Raw genomic sequence first — 14892 nt, forward strand, 5'->3', positions numbered from 1 at the left:
ACCGAGCAAAGTTGTTGGTGATCGGCCAGTCAGCTACCGTACATGTTCTTCTGACAAATTCAACCAGCCCACTCACTCTTCCTCCTGCAACCATGGGTTAACCGTCCTCCTGAACGATCTTCATTATTATTGCCTTGGGGGCCTGATTCCTGAATCCAATCCTGAACGCTAGAGTCTCGAAGCCGGGCGGATCTCCGAATAGCATTCGAACTAAGTTGTCATTGGCAACCTCTTCGGACTTAAGCGACTCGGTGACTGAATTGGACAACGTGGTTCATCTTTCTCCCTAGAGAACTTCTTCGGAGGTTCATTCTACTACTTCACCCACCAAGGGGAGAAGGGAACAGAAATCCCAAAATGGGGTCGCCCGCCAATCATTTCGGTCGCTTGAATACGGTCGATGATTTGATCAGGAAACTTTCTGACGAGGGAGGCTTTGATGCACCACCCGTCATTGCATTTCCGACTTCCCGTAGTACCGGATCGAACGATGAATATGAATTCTTCCGAGCGAGTGACCTTGACAGACTTGCGGAGGGGGTTGCCGCCACCTATCTCCAATGTCAATTACAGCCAGTGGTTAGTAGTCATGCTTCGGTCCTTTCCCCGGGGTGTCTCCTTGGCTGAGGATATCAATTCATAGTGGCATGATCGAGACGAAGTTAGCGTGGTTGCCATTCTCGGGAAATCAAACCTCGAATATTTCGCTTCCTTATTGGGGCTGTGTAGGTTAGGCTATGCGGTCCTTCTGCTGTCCCCACGCCTCGCAACAGAGGCTGCTCTCTCCTTGCTGGACCGCACCAACTGCGGTACTCTCGTATACATGCGAGAATTCGAGGCAGCTGCAGAACGCATCCAAAAGCACCGAGCCGTCCAGGCCCTTCGGACCCCAGAGAGGGATGTGTTCGATACCGGCTTGACTACTGGGATCGATTGGCGGAACGAGAAAGTCGCCGGCGCTGCCGACCGCACAGCCTTCATCATGCATAGCTCGGGTTCAACCGGGATGAACAAACCTATATTCCAAACGCATCGAGCGTGCCTGGAAAATTTTGAAAATGGCAACAGTTTGCGGTCATTTCTCACTGCACCACTGTTTCACACTTTTGGTTTCGCCACGGTGTTTCGCACAATCTCCAAGGGAGGTCTTCTCTATATGTACGACCATAATCTGCCATTGGTATCAAACTACCTCCTGGAGGCATTAGAGAATGTCCGCCCTGAAAATTTCTTCGGAGTCCCTTATGCATTGAAGCTTCTCGCAGAGACACAGAGCGGCATCGATGCTTTAGCGCGATGTGGCAGTGTGATTGTAGCAGGAAGCTCATGCCCAGATGAACTGGGAGATCGGCTGGTTACAAACGGCGTCCATCTGATTGTTACATTTGGCGCTACCGAATGTGGCCAAGTTGCGACGTCGAGGCGTCCCAGTGGGGACACCAGTTGGAACTACTTACGATTCTACCCTAACGTAAAGCCTTATGTTTACATGCAGCCCATCGGTGATCAGCTTCACGAGCTAGTTATCTTGGACGGCCTAAGATCAAAAGTCGTATCTAATTCAGACGATCCACCGAATTCTTTCCATTCACGCGATCTCTTCTCTCCGCATCCTACAATTCCGGATGCTTGGAAACATGTCGGTCGAATGGATGATCGAATTACCCTCGTGAACGGGGAGAAGGTCCTTCCTCTTCCTTTCGAGGGCCGAATCAGAGATCATCCGTTGGTTACCGAAGCAGTTGTCTTTGGGATCCAGCGAGACTTCCCAGGTTTATTAGTTTTCAAGGGCCCTAACGCCCAAAACTTGACAGATTCCGAATTCATCGACAACATTTGGCCCGCTGTAGAAGATGCAAATTCACGGGCCGAAGGGTTTTCCCAGATCAGCAAACAGGCGATTCTCCCCATTGCGGTTGGAGTACCATACCCACAGACTGACAAAGGGACCGTTATTCGCGCTAAAGTTTATCTGGCTTTTGAAAGGGAAATTAACGCTATGTATGAGAGAATGCAGCAAGACACATGCGGAGTCGAGACGCCGGACCTGCCCAATCTAGAGAAAGACCTTCTCGCCATCTGCAGGGAAGACTTGGGTCTGGATATTGAGGATGTCAATACTGATATGTTCAACGCTGGCATGGACAGCCTGAAAGCTGTTCGTCTGTCAGCCGCAATCCGGAAGCGATTCTATATAGAATCGGAGAAAAGACGCAGTGGTCTCGGTGCTGACACGATATATCGCAGTGTGACAATAGCAAGACTTGCCAAGTATATCAAGGATGTCCAAGATCTCGGTGACTCCTCGGATCTCGATTTGATGACCGACTTGATCGCCCATTACTCGGACTTCAGCCCAACGGCCCCAGCCATGTCATTACGGACTCAACCTTCCATATCAGATGGCAGTACAGTCCTCCTCACTGGCGTCACAGGCTCATTGGGCTGTCACATTTTGAAGATTCTTCTTGATTCTGCATCGACCAAGAGAATTATTTGCATCGTCCGCGTTGCGGACAGCGACTCTAATCTAAGCTCTGAAGCTGCGAGGAATCGCATTTTGGGATCCCTTCGAACGCGTGAGATTGATGTCACACCAGACGCGTTTTCAAAAGTAACTGCTCTACCTGGAGATCTCGGTCATGCAAATTTTGGCGAAACATTGGAGAAACATCAGGAGACTTTACAGTCAACTACAGCAATTGTTCATGCGGCCTGGCCCGTGGATTTCAATTTGACCCTGGGAAGCTTCAGCCCGCAACTTTCGTCGCTCCAACAGCTTCTCAATCTCTCTCTTCGTGTCTGTAAACCGCCAGCAAGGGTGCTCTTCTGCTCATCCATCTCCACCGCTCTATCCACCCCAGCTCCGGCGACTATCCCCGAATCCCTCATCAGTCATCTGCAATATGCACAACCAACCGGATATGGCCAGTCCAAACTCTGCGCCGAACACATCCTCAACAATGCAGCCATGCAAGCAGGAGCGGACACGATAGTCGCACGAATCGGCCAGATCGTCGCGGACACAAAAGCCCATATCTGGAGCGCCAAAGAAGCAATCCCCCTCATGGTACGATCCGTGAATGCGATCCACCTCCTCCCGGATCTGAAAGGAGAACAATGCCGATGGCTTCCAGTCGACGATTGCGCTCGGACGATCTGTGAATTGATCCTCGAGAACCCAACTACGGAGGAGAATGTAGTGCAGGGAGCTCGATTCCTCAACGTACTCCATCCACGCGCCTTCTCTTGGACGGATGACTTCCTACCCGCCCTTCGCCAGGCAGGATTCACATTCGATGTATCATCCGTTAGCGAATGGCTCACCCGTCTGGAAAGGAGCGACCGGGACCCGCGGACTAATCCAAGTATCAAACTCCTGGATTTCTGGAAAAATCGTTGGGGTTCTGGTACGAATCGGGTAGAACGAGATATTCAGTTTGATACGACCAAAGCTCAGCGCGGGAGTGACACCCTGGCTCGGTGTCCAGATGTAGTTGCGAGTGGGCTCGTTCTCAAATTGGCGGCACGATGGTATCGAGAGTGGAATACTGTTTAAAAGAAGAATAAATCGATATTTAGCATTTAAAATAGGTATCTTTCATCGGAGTCTGCATATTGTAAGAGTCCCTTTAAGTACTAGACAAAATGGCTTTAGAAGGAGGCGCCTACACACAAAGAAAATTTGAAAAATAATTCCAGTTCTATTTCTGTGTTGAGCGGCTAAAAGCAGTTAAGAGATAGAATAAAAAAACGACACCTCTGTTCATCTGCTCTGAGCGCTCAGTGAGCACATAGTTCACTCGTATCACATGACGTGCGTGACTGGGAGCCAGATCAAGAAAGATAACGATTAAAATAATTAATTTGAGTGCTATGGAGGACGAGAGTTCCAAATTGGAGAAGAAAAGTAAAGAAAAAAGAAGAGTCATAGCTATCTCTTTCTACAAAAAGCATGTCACGTGATATCAACAGAACAGTTGCAGCGTTGGTCAAAACGGGTGGATGACTGGTTAATCGGGCGCCGAACTGGCGTTCTGCAAGGTAGGCGCCCGATTGACCGTCACTTAGCATTGTGGTGTAGTATTATTGGCTGTGCTGTGCAGTGCAGATTTGCAATCCTGGTTGATATGACATCGGGGTACGTCATCACCAGCGATAAACCTCACTTAGACCCATGTATCAGAAAACCGGATTCAGGTCGAGATGATGCGCAAACGCATAGTCATGAGTAGTTTAAATAACAACTCTTTCAATAAACTCTCTCGCAATTACTCTGTTGTTAGTCTTTTACTTACTCGGTCACATCGACCCACATCTGCTACATACGAACAACAACACCACCATCTCCATCTACATAATGGCATCCATCCTTCGATTTCAGCCTCGGCTGTTTGCCCGAGCTTCCACTATGCCCTCCGGTCGCTCCATCTGGAATGCTACAGTCCGGAGAACTTACGCCCAAAGCTCCTCTGATCCCAACAAACAAGGACAAGGCAGCTCTCCCGATTCCAACCATCCAATCCCATCCAACAAGGCGAAGCCAACCCTTCGAGACGGTAACCAGTCGCCCATGGCTGACATGGAAGGCCACCTGCGTGATGATTTGCCGGAGGACGTGAAACGACACAACGAGGACGTTGCAAAGCGGTACGATCGGCCGTATAACCACATCTCAGATAAAGGGAAGATCGAACAGCCGTGGAAGAAGGAGGATTAGGCCGCTGCATACTTTTTTTCCCTCGCTAGCCTAGGCAGCAATGGGCGTGTTGAAAGACATTTCTCTCGGCGTTGGAAAGGATTGCGAGTCTTGTGTACCATATTTTTGAATTTAGGGAATCCTGTGAATAAAATGCCAGTCAATCGAAAATAATTGTTCAAATTTTTGTCTTGGTTTCTAATTCTTTGGTTCCGTGTAAAGTGCAAGAAGAAGGGCAAAGCCGCTTTGTTTTGTTTCAAAGCTGACCGCCCGGGATCGGATCTGCCGCGTGGACTGAGACTGACAACTAACTTGACACTTCGCACCTTTCTCTTGTTTCATCCACCACTCTTCCACCATGACGCTGGCTGAGGAGTTCCGTTCGCGAAATTTCAGTATGGGTTGCCCTCCCTATTCTCCGTGGTGTTGCTAACACAACCCTCTTTCCAGGCATCTACGGGCAATGGTTAGTACTCTCCCTCATCTGTCACCACTCTGTACCTGGTGCTCGAGCTTGTGAAGCGGTATCATGATCGCTGGCCATTGAATGGCTATTGCAGACAGCGAGGCCAGCCCCCTGTTTTCACATATGGAACCGTCGATCCGCTCCCCCGTGCCCTTGCGCTTGAGAAGAAATCAAGGGATCTAACAACCTTTCCTCCAGGACCGGCGTGCTGTCCATGATCCTCTGCTTCGCCGTGGGAATTTCTAACTTTTTCGCGGCACCGCTCCGCATCATCTTCGGGGCGCTATGTTTGTAAGTCGCTGGCCCAGCGTTCCAGGGCACCGCATTTGCTAATAGTAGTGGCAGTGCCTCTTCATTCATCATCCTCTTCATTGAGGTGCCATTCCTCCTCCGCATCTGCCCGACCTCCTCCACCTTCGACGCCTTCATCCGCCGCTTCACGACCAACTGGATGCGCGCCGCCATGTACACTATCCTCAGCGCCATCCAGTGGGCCAGTCTGGTCTCCGGCGCCTCCAGCTTGATCGCCGCCGCCGTGACACTCATCCTGGCCGCGGCTTTCTACGCGCTTGCGGGCCTGAGGAGCCAGGAGTTTGTGGGTAGCAAGACTCTTGGCGGCCAGGGTATTGCACAGATGATTGTCTGATGGGGCCGATGGTCTCAGAGTATAGCCGAGGGCTGTCTGTGTGTGTTGGAACAAAAGACGGGATGGATAACTCGATACCCCTTCCCGGGACTGGGCTTGTCGCGCGCGACGTGCATTGGAATGCGCTATGATTAGTTATGGATATCGCTCTGTTTGATTGCTTTTGTCTTTCGTTCTTTGTTAGCCTGTACTTGTATGTCTCCCCTAACTAGCGGCACTGGGATGAATCAGCCAAGCATGTGTTTTAAGATTCCTCGAGTGAGTCTGTAGTTCTATCCTTTCGAATAGACCGAGGCCGCGTCTTGTGGTTGTTTAAATATTTACTTCCAGGTGTATACATCGTCCTATATAATAAGGTGGGCTCACGACTGCAGATCAGCCGATGTCTTGCTTGTCTTTCTATCTACCTCGGACCGTGACCCGTTCTGATCCAATAGAAGTCCTCATGAAGTCTGGAGTCGAGCTGGCCAGACTCCACACGTGTATTTCCCCGCACCGTGAAGCCGTTCTTCCAAGTTTGCACTATACTTGTTCTCGCGAGGAAGCCTACAACATGATAATCCCCCGAATCGCAATGTGAAATCTTCGAGCTTGTATTCTACCAGCAGCAGACCCAGGGACATCATGGCCGTATTATTCTCCCACGATATGATTATGGTCTCTCTGTTCCTTCGAGTCGTGCGAGTACATCGTGACTTGAAAACCTGGTGGCTCACCTGATCTGCCGGATGATGTAATGCGGAGAGCCCGTTCACCGCCTCGGCGTCCTCGACCAATCCTGACGGCGGATAAAAATCACTATCCGACTCCAAGCGGTGGATGGTGTTGTGTTATCTGCACCAGAATGGCGATAGGATTGTAATCAAAGGGGGTGAAACAAAGAATCGGATCGGCTGATCAAAGGCCTCGCTTTGACGACCAAGGCCTGGACCATCCTAAGTATAGATCCTGTATGAGGGATTTGCACCCACTGCAAATGCAACGGACCAAGCGGCGGCTGGCGCCCTGTCCCCGTATCGTCACGGTACGGTAATGCGAAACCTTCAGGCGGGCAGAGCACAGTCACGCGCCGAAAGTGGGCTGTGGCAGAAAGCGGGTCCGGTTCTGCTCGCAAGGCGAATACATCATCCTCTCGCTCTCGCTCTCGCCCTCTCTCCAACTCCCTGACTCTGCTTGCTTGCAAGTTCCTGTCTTTGCATTGACTTCGTTCGAATTGATGCTTGCACTCCAGTTATTCCATTTCTCATTCTGGGTAAGCTCTTCCGTTCTGTTCTTCCATATCAATCTCCATACCTGCCCCTTCCTCGTTGAGGCAGAATCTGGCAGCAGAGCAAGCAATCGGGCAGACGAACAACAGGCAGGGGCTGCGTCAGCAGATCGGGCCAGCTATTGGATTGATTAATCCCTCTCTGCCGTGTTGACCGTGCCTCTTCCTCCGACGGCAGTGACCAATTGCCCTTTCTTCTCTTGCCCGCACCTTGCTTCATTCGCAGCCCAACGTGCCTGCACCTGGGGGCTGCAGGTCACTTTATTTCTCCTGGAGCTTCGGCCAGCTGACAGTCAACGAACAGCTTTAAAGTACCCTCTACCACCTCCACCATGACAACCCAAACTGCCCCAGTCATACCTCCTCGACCGAGTCGATCGCCCCAAACCCCCACATCCGCATCGGACATGCCCAAGATCCCTCCGCGTCCGTCCAACCGCCGACTCGATCGATCGGTCTCACCAATGCCTGACAGCTATGCACCGTCTCCCCTCAATGATTGGAGTGGGCCGGGCATGACCCGTACCACCTCCAACGATCTCCCTCAGCGCCCGCCCAGCGTGACAATACCGTCCCTGGGTGAGGAGGGCATTGAATACGCCGACCTGGATGTGGGAAACCTGTCAGATGGCCACCACCAAGCGCCCGCAGAAACTCGCAACATTAGCAGTGACCTCAAGATTCACGCACCGAGGCCTTCTTTGCCGACATCAAGTGCCAAGGCCAGAGTGCAGGCTGTCACCCGCACCGATTCCCGTCAGGCCGCAGCCGTGGGAGTGGGTCGGGATGGGCCTTCTCCGGCTCACGAGGAGCAAGAACGCTCCAGTCGTTCGCTTCACTCGCGCGCGAGTGGATCGCGGCCTGAGTCCTCGGCCGCCTCCTCAGAACGCCGGCACTCCGCGCAGCTCGGAGACGAACATGGTATCCGCGTTCCCATGTACCCCAACGCGGGAGACGTTCAGGCTCCGTCGCCGAGTCCCTATCTTGAGCAGGGCTCTCAGCGTTCAGGTCGTAATCACCACCGGACTCGCAGTGGTCGGGACTCATCCCTGCCGCCGGGCAGCTATGGCCTGCATGGCCATGGTGTGCAGTGTACCGATAAGTTTGAAGCGGCCTGGTACGAGAAGCACCCCGATGAATACGTCAAGGAAGAAGGGCAGTACGGCCCTGGTGTTGGCACTCCCCGTCCCGATTGGGCCTTGAGCAGCGATGACCTGAACAAGATTGTCCGAAGCCCTGCCAACGCGGGATCTGGTCTTGGTAAGTAATATATCATGCGGAGGCCTCGTATTGATACTAATCTCATATAGGCACTTCTCGGGCCACGCAGGGTACACCCGACGAAGAGGTGGGCTACATCGCTTCGGACGAATACACGCATCGTATGGTATCTCCGCCTCTGGAAGCTCGGCACGACAGCAGTCTGCCAGTGGTTGAATCGCCCCTTCGGCAAATGAGCTTCCCAGCTTCAGCCCTCGAGCCCAGGGAAACCCCTGGCTCTCCGCTACGCCGTGCCCGGACCGGCTCCTCTCATGGACACCACCATGAAGGTGAAGTTATTCATGTGGATGACCCAGTGCATCCTCTGCACCATCCCGACGGATTTGCCCCTGCCCCATCAATTGATGATCATACCCACGACGCGGAAGTCGTTATCGAAGAGGAAGAAGAGCCTATTCTGGCGGCAGATGAGGTGCGCCCCGAATCGGCGTACTTACATCCTGCGATCACTCCGACATTCGAGCACCGAGACAGCTTTGATGAAAGCCGAAGTCGCACGCCCAGTGTCACTCATAGCCGCTCGAACAGTCGATCGGCCAGCCAGGGTGGTATCCCTGCCTTAACCCGGTGGGACTCTCGTGAACAGTGGGAGGATGCGCATACCCCCTCGAAAATGTAGAAGAATACGAGCCGTTGTTCCCGGATGACGATGAGAAGAAGGACCGGCCTGTGTCAGCCGCAGACCGTTTCAAGCAGCGACCCGATATGAGCAAGCACAGATTCCCCAGTGAAGATATCTGGGAAGATGCGCCGAACAGTCTACAGCTCCACGCGACTGTGACAACCCCAGATCTTCCCAAGTCCGATTCCACTGAGGTGTTTGAGACACCTCAGCAGGAGGCTGCGCGCAGAATGCAGACTTCTCAGATTAATTCTCATCAAGTCGCCACTCAGATTCTCGAAGGCGAGGGCCCTCAAACCAAGAAGAAGCCTACGCGTCCGGACGCTATCAAGCAGCGTTTTCCAAGTCGGGATATCTGGGAAGATGCCCCGGATAGTCAGCAGCTGGTGACCACCGTTGAGCCTGCGACAGATGAAATGAAGAGCCCCGAGGTTCCCTCGAAGCCCAGCATTCCCCTACGTCCTCAACGCCAAGCTCAGGCAACCTCGCCCACGGAGAAGCGGCCACCACCGATGATTCCAGACCGACCGAAACCGCAGATCCCGTCCCGGCCCGCTAAGCCAAGTTCACCGGAGAATCTGACCAAGGTCCCCTCCGCCGGTTCAACTGGCAGCACAGAATCAGCCAAGGATGCGCCCGCTGTGCCCAAAACGAAGCCCGCCATTCCCGCTCGCCCCGGCGGAAGCAAGATCGCAGCTTTGAAGGCCGGTTTCCTTACTGATCTGAACTCTCGCCTGCAGCAGGGTCCTCAACAACCCAAGCCCCAAGAAAAGGAGCCTGAGCCCGCTGCTGAAAAGCAGCCTCTCAGCGATGCTCGCAAGGGCCGAGCCCGTGGCCCCGCGAGGAGGAAGCCAGCAGCAGAAAATGCCAACGCCAGGCTGCCTTCTATCCCAGAGGTGAAGATCACGGCAACATGGAATGTGTGGGAGGTCCGCGAAGACGGCAATTTGATTGTGGGCAGTGATGCCGCGATTGAAAAGCCTTTTACCGCACCAATTGAGACTTCAATGGCCCCTGAGCTCGCCAAAAACACAGCCGGTGAACCCGTTGATCCAGCCGCGGAGTCTCCTGTTCAGCAGGAAGATCTCGTCTCACCCGGCACCGTCGCGGCCCCCGCCGAGACCAAACTCGTTCAGGAGGAAAAAGAAGCCCCGACCGCCACTGAGGAGATCCCAGAACAGGTAGATACGTCGTCTCCGGTAGAAACCGAGACAGTCGCCAAACAAGTGGATCTAGAGCCAGCTACTGATCCTGCGACTGTTGCCAATGATATGGCCGCTTCGGTACCGCCGGCTACCCTGGAGGACCAGCTTGAGAACCTGACTGCCTCGGCTGACGGCAAGAAAAGGTCTGATGGCGAAATCCATGAGCGGGTGTAGATGAAATGCTCTTCTTCCCTTCTTGTTTCTTTTATGACTATTATGTTGATGGACTTCATGTGTGTGTGCAAGCTAGTGCTCGCTTGTCTCGTGTGTGGAAGAGCATCCGAGACTACAACCTACGTAGCTTTTTTATTTCTTTACTATGCTGTTTAATGACTTAAGGATCCATTGGGTTATGAATCCACATCACTCTGGCTTTATTTTCCATATTCTTATTCCACGGTTGCTTCGCAAGGCACACCCATTCGTACGTCAAGATATTCAATATTTACATAGATCAATGTAGAGTAGAAACTTAAGACACACAGACAGCATTCAAACACCCACCTCAACAGCTACCACCCGATCCTCGACATAAGCCGAATGCCTTCTTCATTTGGTCCGTGGTACATTTGGTAAATAAATATATGCAAAGGCTTGATGAGGATTTCAAGTCGGAGTGATCGTCAATAGATAGGGCTAGCCGGGGTGTTGATCCCGTGCTTGTAATAAGTGTAAAGGATCAACCTGTTGATTTCTAACTCGTTGCTCAGGATGATGTACACATGAGACTACTTGCCTGAATGAGACTCGAGTATCTCGCCCAAATCTCGCCCAAAAAAAAAACAGACAATAAAAGTAAACTAAGAGAGGGTATGCATTGTATTTGATTCCATCTGATATGTTTTTTTTTTTTTTTTTTTCTTCAGGGATCAGCCATCCGGCTACAAAGATCCTGGGGTAAGCCTTGAGGGTTCTTGCAGTCGGTTCTGAATAAATATCAAAAAAGAGGTATGAGGGCATGCAGCCGGTAACAGGCGAGGCTGGTTTTTGTTGGATAGGAAAAACAGAGGTATCATCAAAAGAACAAGAAAAACGACGCAGATCGCGCACGTTCCCGTTCAGCTCAGCTCACAGGCAGCTTGGTCATATCACCCTTGCCCTCTTTGATCCATTCTGGATCGATCAGACGCTCCCGTTCAGCATAGAGCTGCTTGTAAGCACCGCGAATGGTTCCATCACTGACGTGGGCCACCTGGGAAATTTCTTTGGCAGATTTGCCCTGACCCATCAGGTAGGAGGCCATGTAGATGCAAGCCGCGACGATGGAAAGCGGAGAGCGACCGGCCAAGTCACCCATAGTGGTGACCCGGTCAGAAAGCGCAGCGGACACGCTGGTGACCTGGTAGGGTAGATCGAGGAGATTGCAGAAACGGTTGCAGAGATCGCTAGGCTTGGTCGAGGTGGTGGCCGTGTAGCCCTCGTTCGGATCAGGCACACCGCCACTTGACACAACGGCATTGTTGCGCTCGATGTTCTGTGCAGTGAAGAACTTCTCCAACGCCTTGTAGATGCGGCCAATCTCCTTCCGGGTCACCTTAGTCACGGCAAAGATCTCAGTAAAGGTCCTGGGCACCTTACACTGGCGGCATGCAATGAAGATGCAGCCAGCAATAATGACTTCCTGGGACTTGCCCTTGAACGCCTTGGCATCATCCACGATCTTGAAGAGATATTTGGCAGTGTCGGCAACGTTCTTTTGGATATTGAATCCGTCGCACAGCGCACCGATCTCCTTGTAGGCTGCAAGCAGCGCTTTGTTCGCCTTCTCGTTCGACTGCTTGTTCTGGGCACGATACAGATCCCGAGCTCGACCAGACCCTCCGCTGGCAATCGAAGTCTCCAGCTGATCACCGTTAAGCAGCGGGTTCATGGCGTCTCCAACACGGGACGGGTCATCGTTGTTCTGGTCGTCGTTGGAGAATGTTCGCCACTCAGAGTGCAAGTCAATTTCTCGGTCAGCGAGCACGAGTCCACATGATCCGCAGACGGTCTCGTGAGAGTCGGGGAACTCCAGGTTGGGAGGCACCTCCTTGCACTCCGGGCAGAGAAGATGGGCAGACAAGTTTTTCTTCCATGGGGCTGCCGCCTCGGCCCTTGCTACGGGTGACATGGCCGCCATCTTTTTTGCGATTCGGATGTCCTCAAACCGTGCGCTGTGTCTTTTGGCGACTTTTTTGGCACTGACAGATAGATTGTATTTGTGGTTGTAGTAACGAAAGAAGAGTGGCGAATACAGTTTGGCAGCTGAACTTCGATCACAGAAGAAATGAAGTCCACCTATTGAGTCTTTCTCAACAGGTGCAGGGCAAGGAGGATAACACCGACGACGTGCTTCGCGTTTCGGCTTTTCAACGTCTTCTGTGCGCCACTGCCTTGGTAGACTCAGGTTAGCCCGCTTGCTACATTCAAAAACTCAACAACATCCTGGATGAAGCCACCAAGCTCTCATGGAAACGATGCATGGCTGTTCGCCAGCAACAGGATCCATCGAGCCACTTGGAAGACGCCACCCAAGTTAATCAGGCTGCTATTACCTTTCCCCGCGATGTCACTCAGTCCAGTAGATCACCCCCCAGTTGTGAAAGCCTTCACAAGTCTGCGCTTTCTCAAAGGAAAGTGAGCCACCGAAATCCCAGATGCCAGCGAGTCCGACCGATGAACCAGTCAAGGTCTCCGTGAGAGTAATGATCTCACGAAAAGGGGTCGTAGAACCTGACCGGGCCGCTGCAAGTGAATCAGATCAGAGTGATCGAGCAAAGCAACGTCGAGAGTCGAGTTCCGGGGACAGGCAGGCAGGTAGTTGGACAGAGAGGGATCGAGGACTGGGGGAGATGGGGAGATGAGAAGAGAGAGGCAAGAGCGAGACGACGGCAAGTTCTTGAGGTTGCGCATGCTGAGTCATTCACCGGATCTGAGTCAGCGCCAAGCCGCCCTTCCGACTTTCACATCGTTTGCACTTCTCCTCGATCAGAATAATCCATCCTGTCAAAGCAGTTTCCCCCTCCATCCCCTTGAGACACTTCTCGCAGCCAAGATGATGTCCCAGTCTCTGCGAGCCTCGGTATGCTCCCATTGTATATGCCCCGTCCCTGGCCCTGGCTGACCTCCCGCAGCGCTCCGTCCTCTCCCGTGCCTCTCGGCAACAGGCCTCGATCGCTCGCCGCAGCTTCCTGACCTCCGCTGTCCGTCGGGGTATGTCACCAGTTCTCTTCATCGATGATTGGATTCACCTTCATCCAATTGCGCCCGTACTAACCCATTTTGCCTCCAGCCGACCCCGTTCAGGAGTTGTACCTTCGCGAACTCAAGGCCTACAAGCCCACCCCCATCAAGGCCGGTGACGCCGACGCCCACGTCCACAAGTTCACCGTTCCCCAGGCCCCCCAGTCCCCCGAGGAGGCCAACCTCGCCAGCGAGCTGTCCGCCTACGAGAGCCAGCAGGTTGAGGTCGAGGGTCAGGCCGCCGCCGGCGAGGCCACCCCCGTTGAGGAGAGCTGGTTTGAGGAGGATGAGGAGGAGGCTCCAGCTGCCCACTAGACATTTCTTTGTTGATTCGACTCTTTGGTCTGGGGAAATATGAGACGGATGGTTGGTTCTCCGCCCGTGGCGGGAGAGTAGCCGCCTCTCGGGTGCTGATGCTTGTAAATTAGACCACCTTGAGAAACGTTGAACCTTTTTCCTTTGTCATAAATCTGTTCTCTGCGTCGTATGTAAATCCCATTTGGGTGGACTGAGATGTCCAGATGTACATGAATCTGACAGGTTTTATACACACGTCCCAGCTCACATATCGTCCCACTACGAATACTCCTGTGTAGATCAACGATGGATGCATGCATTGGCCCAACCTGTCAAAAAGGTCTGTGGTTGTGGCTGCATACTTGCCCTTTATTGCGCCATCACGGCGAGTTGATCCTCAGCCAGGCAACTATCGCCAAATCCACGTTGAAATTGCTATATAGTCAAGACGCAACGTGGGAAACTTCAGATTTCGTCTACATATTGTATCCAAAACTTTCAGTCCAGTCTACAGTACAGTCTACAATACAAATGGCAAGGAGATAGCCGAGAGAGCAAGACCCCGTATTTCAGATATGTGCCGTGCATTCAACAATCATATAGTTGCCCCCACTGCACGCCACTCAGCGAACTTTGGCCCGTCGGCTCGCTTTTCCAAGCAGGGCGGGTAAAGTAAGCCCTAGACATTGACTACCCCAAAGCCCTGCATGATAATAAAGTGGTGGCTAAAGGCGAGAGAAGATTAGCGGGAAATATATACTCAATGATAAGGCGCTTTATGCGTCAGTGGCTGGGTTCCCCCCATACAGGGCTGATTGCGATCGTTTGAATATCCTTACTATTCCGGCAACTTCCCTGCAGACCGGAAGTTTTTCTCGTGCAGTTTTTCTTGTCGTGCGGCCATCGGCGGATGGCGATTCCGGCCGGCTGGATGTTGTGGAAGCGTTCGTGCGCCGACCGCCATGAGCAACAGCTGGAATGCGGGGCGACTTGGACGCCGCTCGTGTTCCCTTGACAGGTGAAGTGAGTGAGCGACAGAGACACATTCTTGTACCAATTGGGCGCTGCATAGGAATGCGCGAATCAGCAGCCAGAACCATTCGGCCAGTACCCAAGAATGGGCATTGACGTATCAGGACACGAGTTGCCATCCATGGGCGGAGGGTGCGGATCAGGTAACAAATCAA

At 52.6% G+C, this 14892-nt stretch overlaps 6 protein-coding genes across 6 annotated transcripts; 5 read left to right on the plus strand and 1 right to left on the minus strand.

Moving 5' to 3' along the window:
- Nucleotides 1-357: 357 nt before the first annotated feature.
- On the plus strand, nucleotides 358-3559 carry N7510_011070 (uncharacterized protein; the record flags this gene model as incomplete). The annotated part of the gene is made up of 2 exons (XM_056982995.1): nucleotides 358-579; nucleotides 644-3559. 2 exons carry the CDS (start codon nucleotides 358-360, stop codon nucleotides 3557-3559), a joined length of 3138 nt encoding a protein of 1045 aa, XP_056828489.1.
- Nucleotides 3560-4360: 801 nt separating this feature from the next.
- Nucleotides 4361-4720, plus strand: N7510_011071 (uncharacterized protein; the record flags this gene model as incomplete). Its single annotated transcript, XM_056982996.1, has 1 exon — nucleotides 4361-4720. The coding sequence occupies one exon, from the start codon at nucleotides 4361-4363 to the stop codon at nucleotides 4718-4720; it is 360 nt and encodes a 119-aa protein (XP_056828490.1).
- A 337-nt stretch (nucleotides 4721-5057) lies between these two features.
- On the plus strand, nucleotides 5058-5811 carry N7510_011072 (Tvp18 family protein; the record flags this gene model as incomplete). Its single annotated transcript, XM_056982997.1, has 4 exons — nucleotides 5058-5094; nucleotides 5150-5165; nucleotides 5364-5456; nucleotides 5511-5811. 4 exons carry the CDS (start codon nucleotides 5058-5060, stop codon nucleotides 5809-5811), a joined length of 447 nt encoding a protein of 148 aa, XP_056828491.1.
- A 1599-nt stretch (nucleotides 5812-7410) lies between these two features.
- N7510_011073 (Aim21 family protein) lies at nucleotides 7411-10360 on the plus strand (the record flags this gene model as incomplete). The annotated part of the gene is made up of 3 exons (XM_056982998.1): nucleotides 7411-8338; nucleotides 8389-8907; nucleotides 8946-10360. 3 exons carry the CDS (start codon nucleotides 7411-7413, stop codon nucleotides 10358-10360), a joined length of 2862 nt encoding a protein of 953 aa, XP_056828492.1.
- An 889-nt stretch (nucleotides 10361-11249) lies between these two features.
- N7510_011074 (transcription factor SUA7) lies at nucleotides 11250-12305 on the minus strand (the record flags this gene model as incomplete). The annotated part of the gene is made up of 1 exon (XM_056982999.1): nucleotides 11250-12305. The coding sequence occupies one exon, from the start codon at nucleotides 12303-12305 to the stop codon at nucleotides 11250-11252; it is 1056 nt and encodes a 351-aa protein (XP_056828493.1).
- Nucleotides 12306-13220: 915 nt separating this feature from the next.
- N7510_011075 (ATP synthase subunit H) lies at nucleotides 13221-13723 on the plus strand (the record flags this gene model as incomplete). The annotated part of the gene is made up of 3 exons (XM_056983000.1): nucleotides 13221-13247; nucleotides 13300-13378; nucleotides 13458-13723. 3 exons carry the CDS (start codon nucleotides 13221-13223, stop codon nucleotides 13721-13723), a joined length of 372 nt encoding a protein of 123 aa, XP_056828494.1.
- Nucleotides 13724-14892: the final 1169 nt, after the last annotated feature.

Source organism: Penicillium lagena (assembly GCF_028827675.1).
Source record: "Penicillium lagena strain IBT 129212 chromosome Unknown utg000008l_segment0_segment0, whole genome shotgun sequence".
NCBI classification, from domain to species: domain Eukaryota; kingdom Fungi; phylum Ascomycota; class Eurotiomycetes; order Eurotiales; family Aspergillaceae; genus Penicillium; species Penicillium lagena.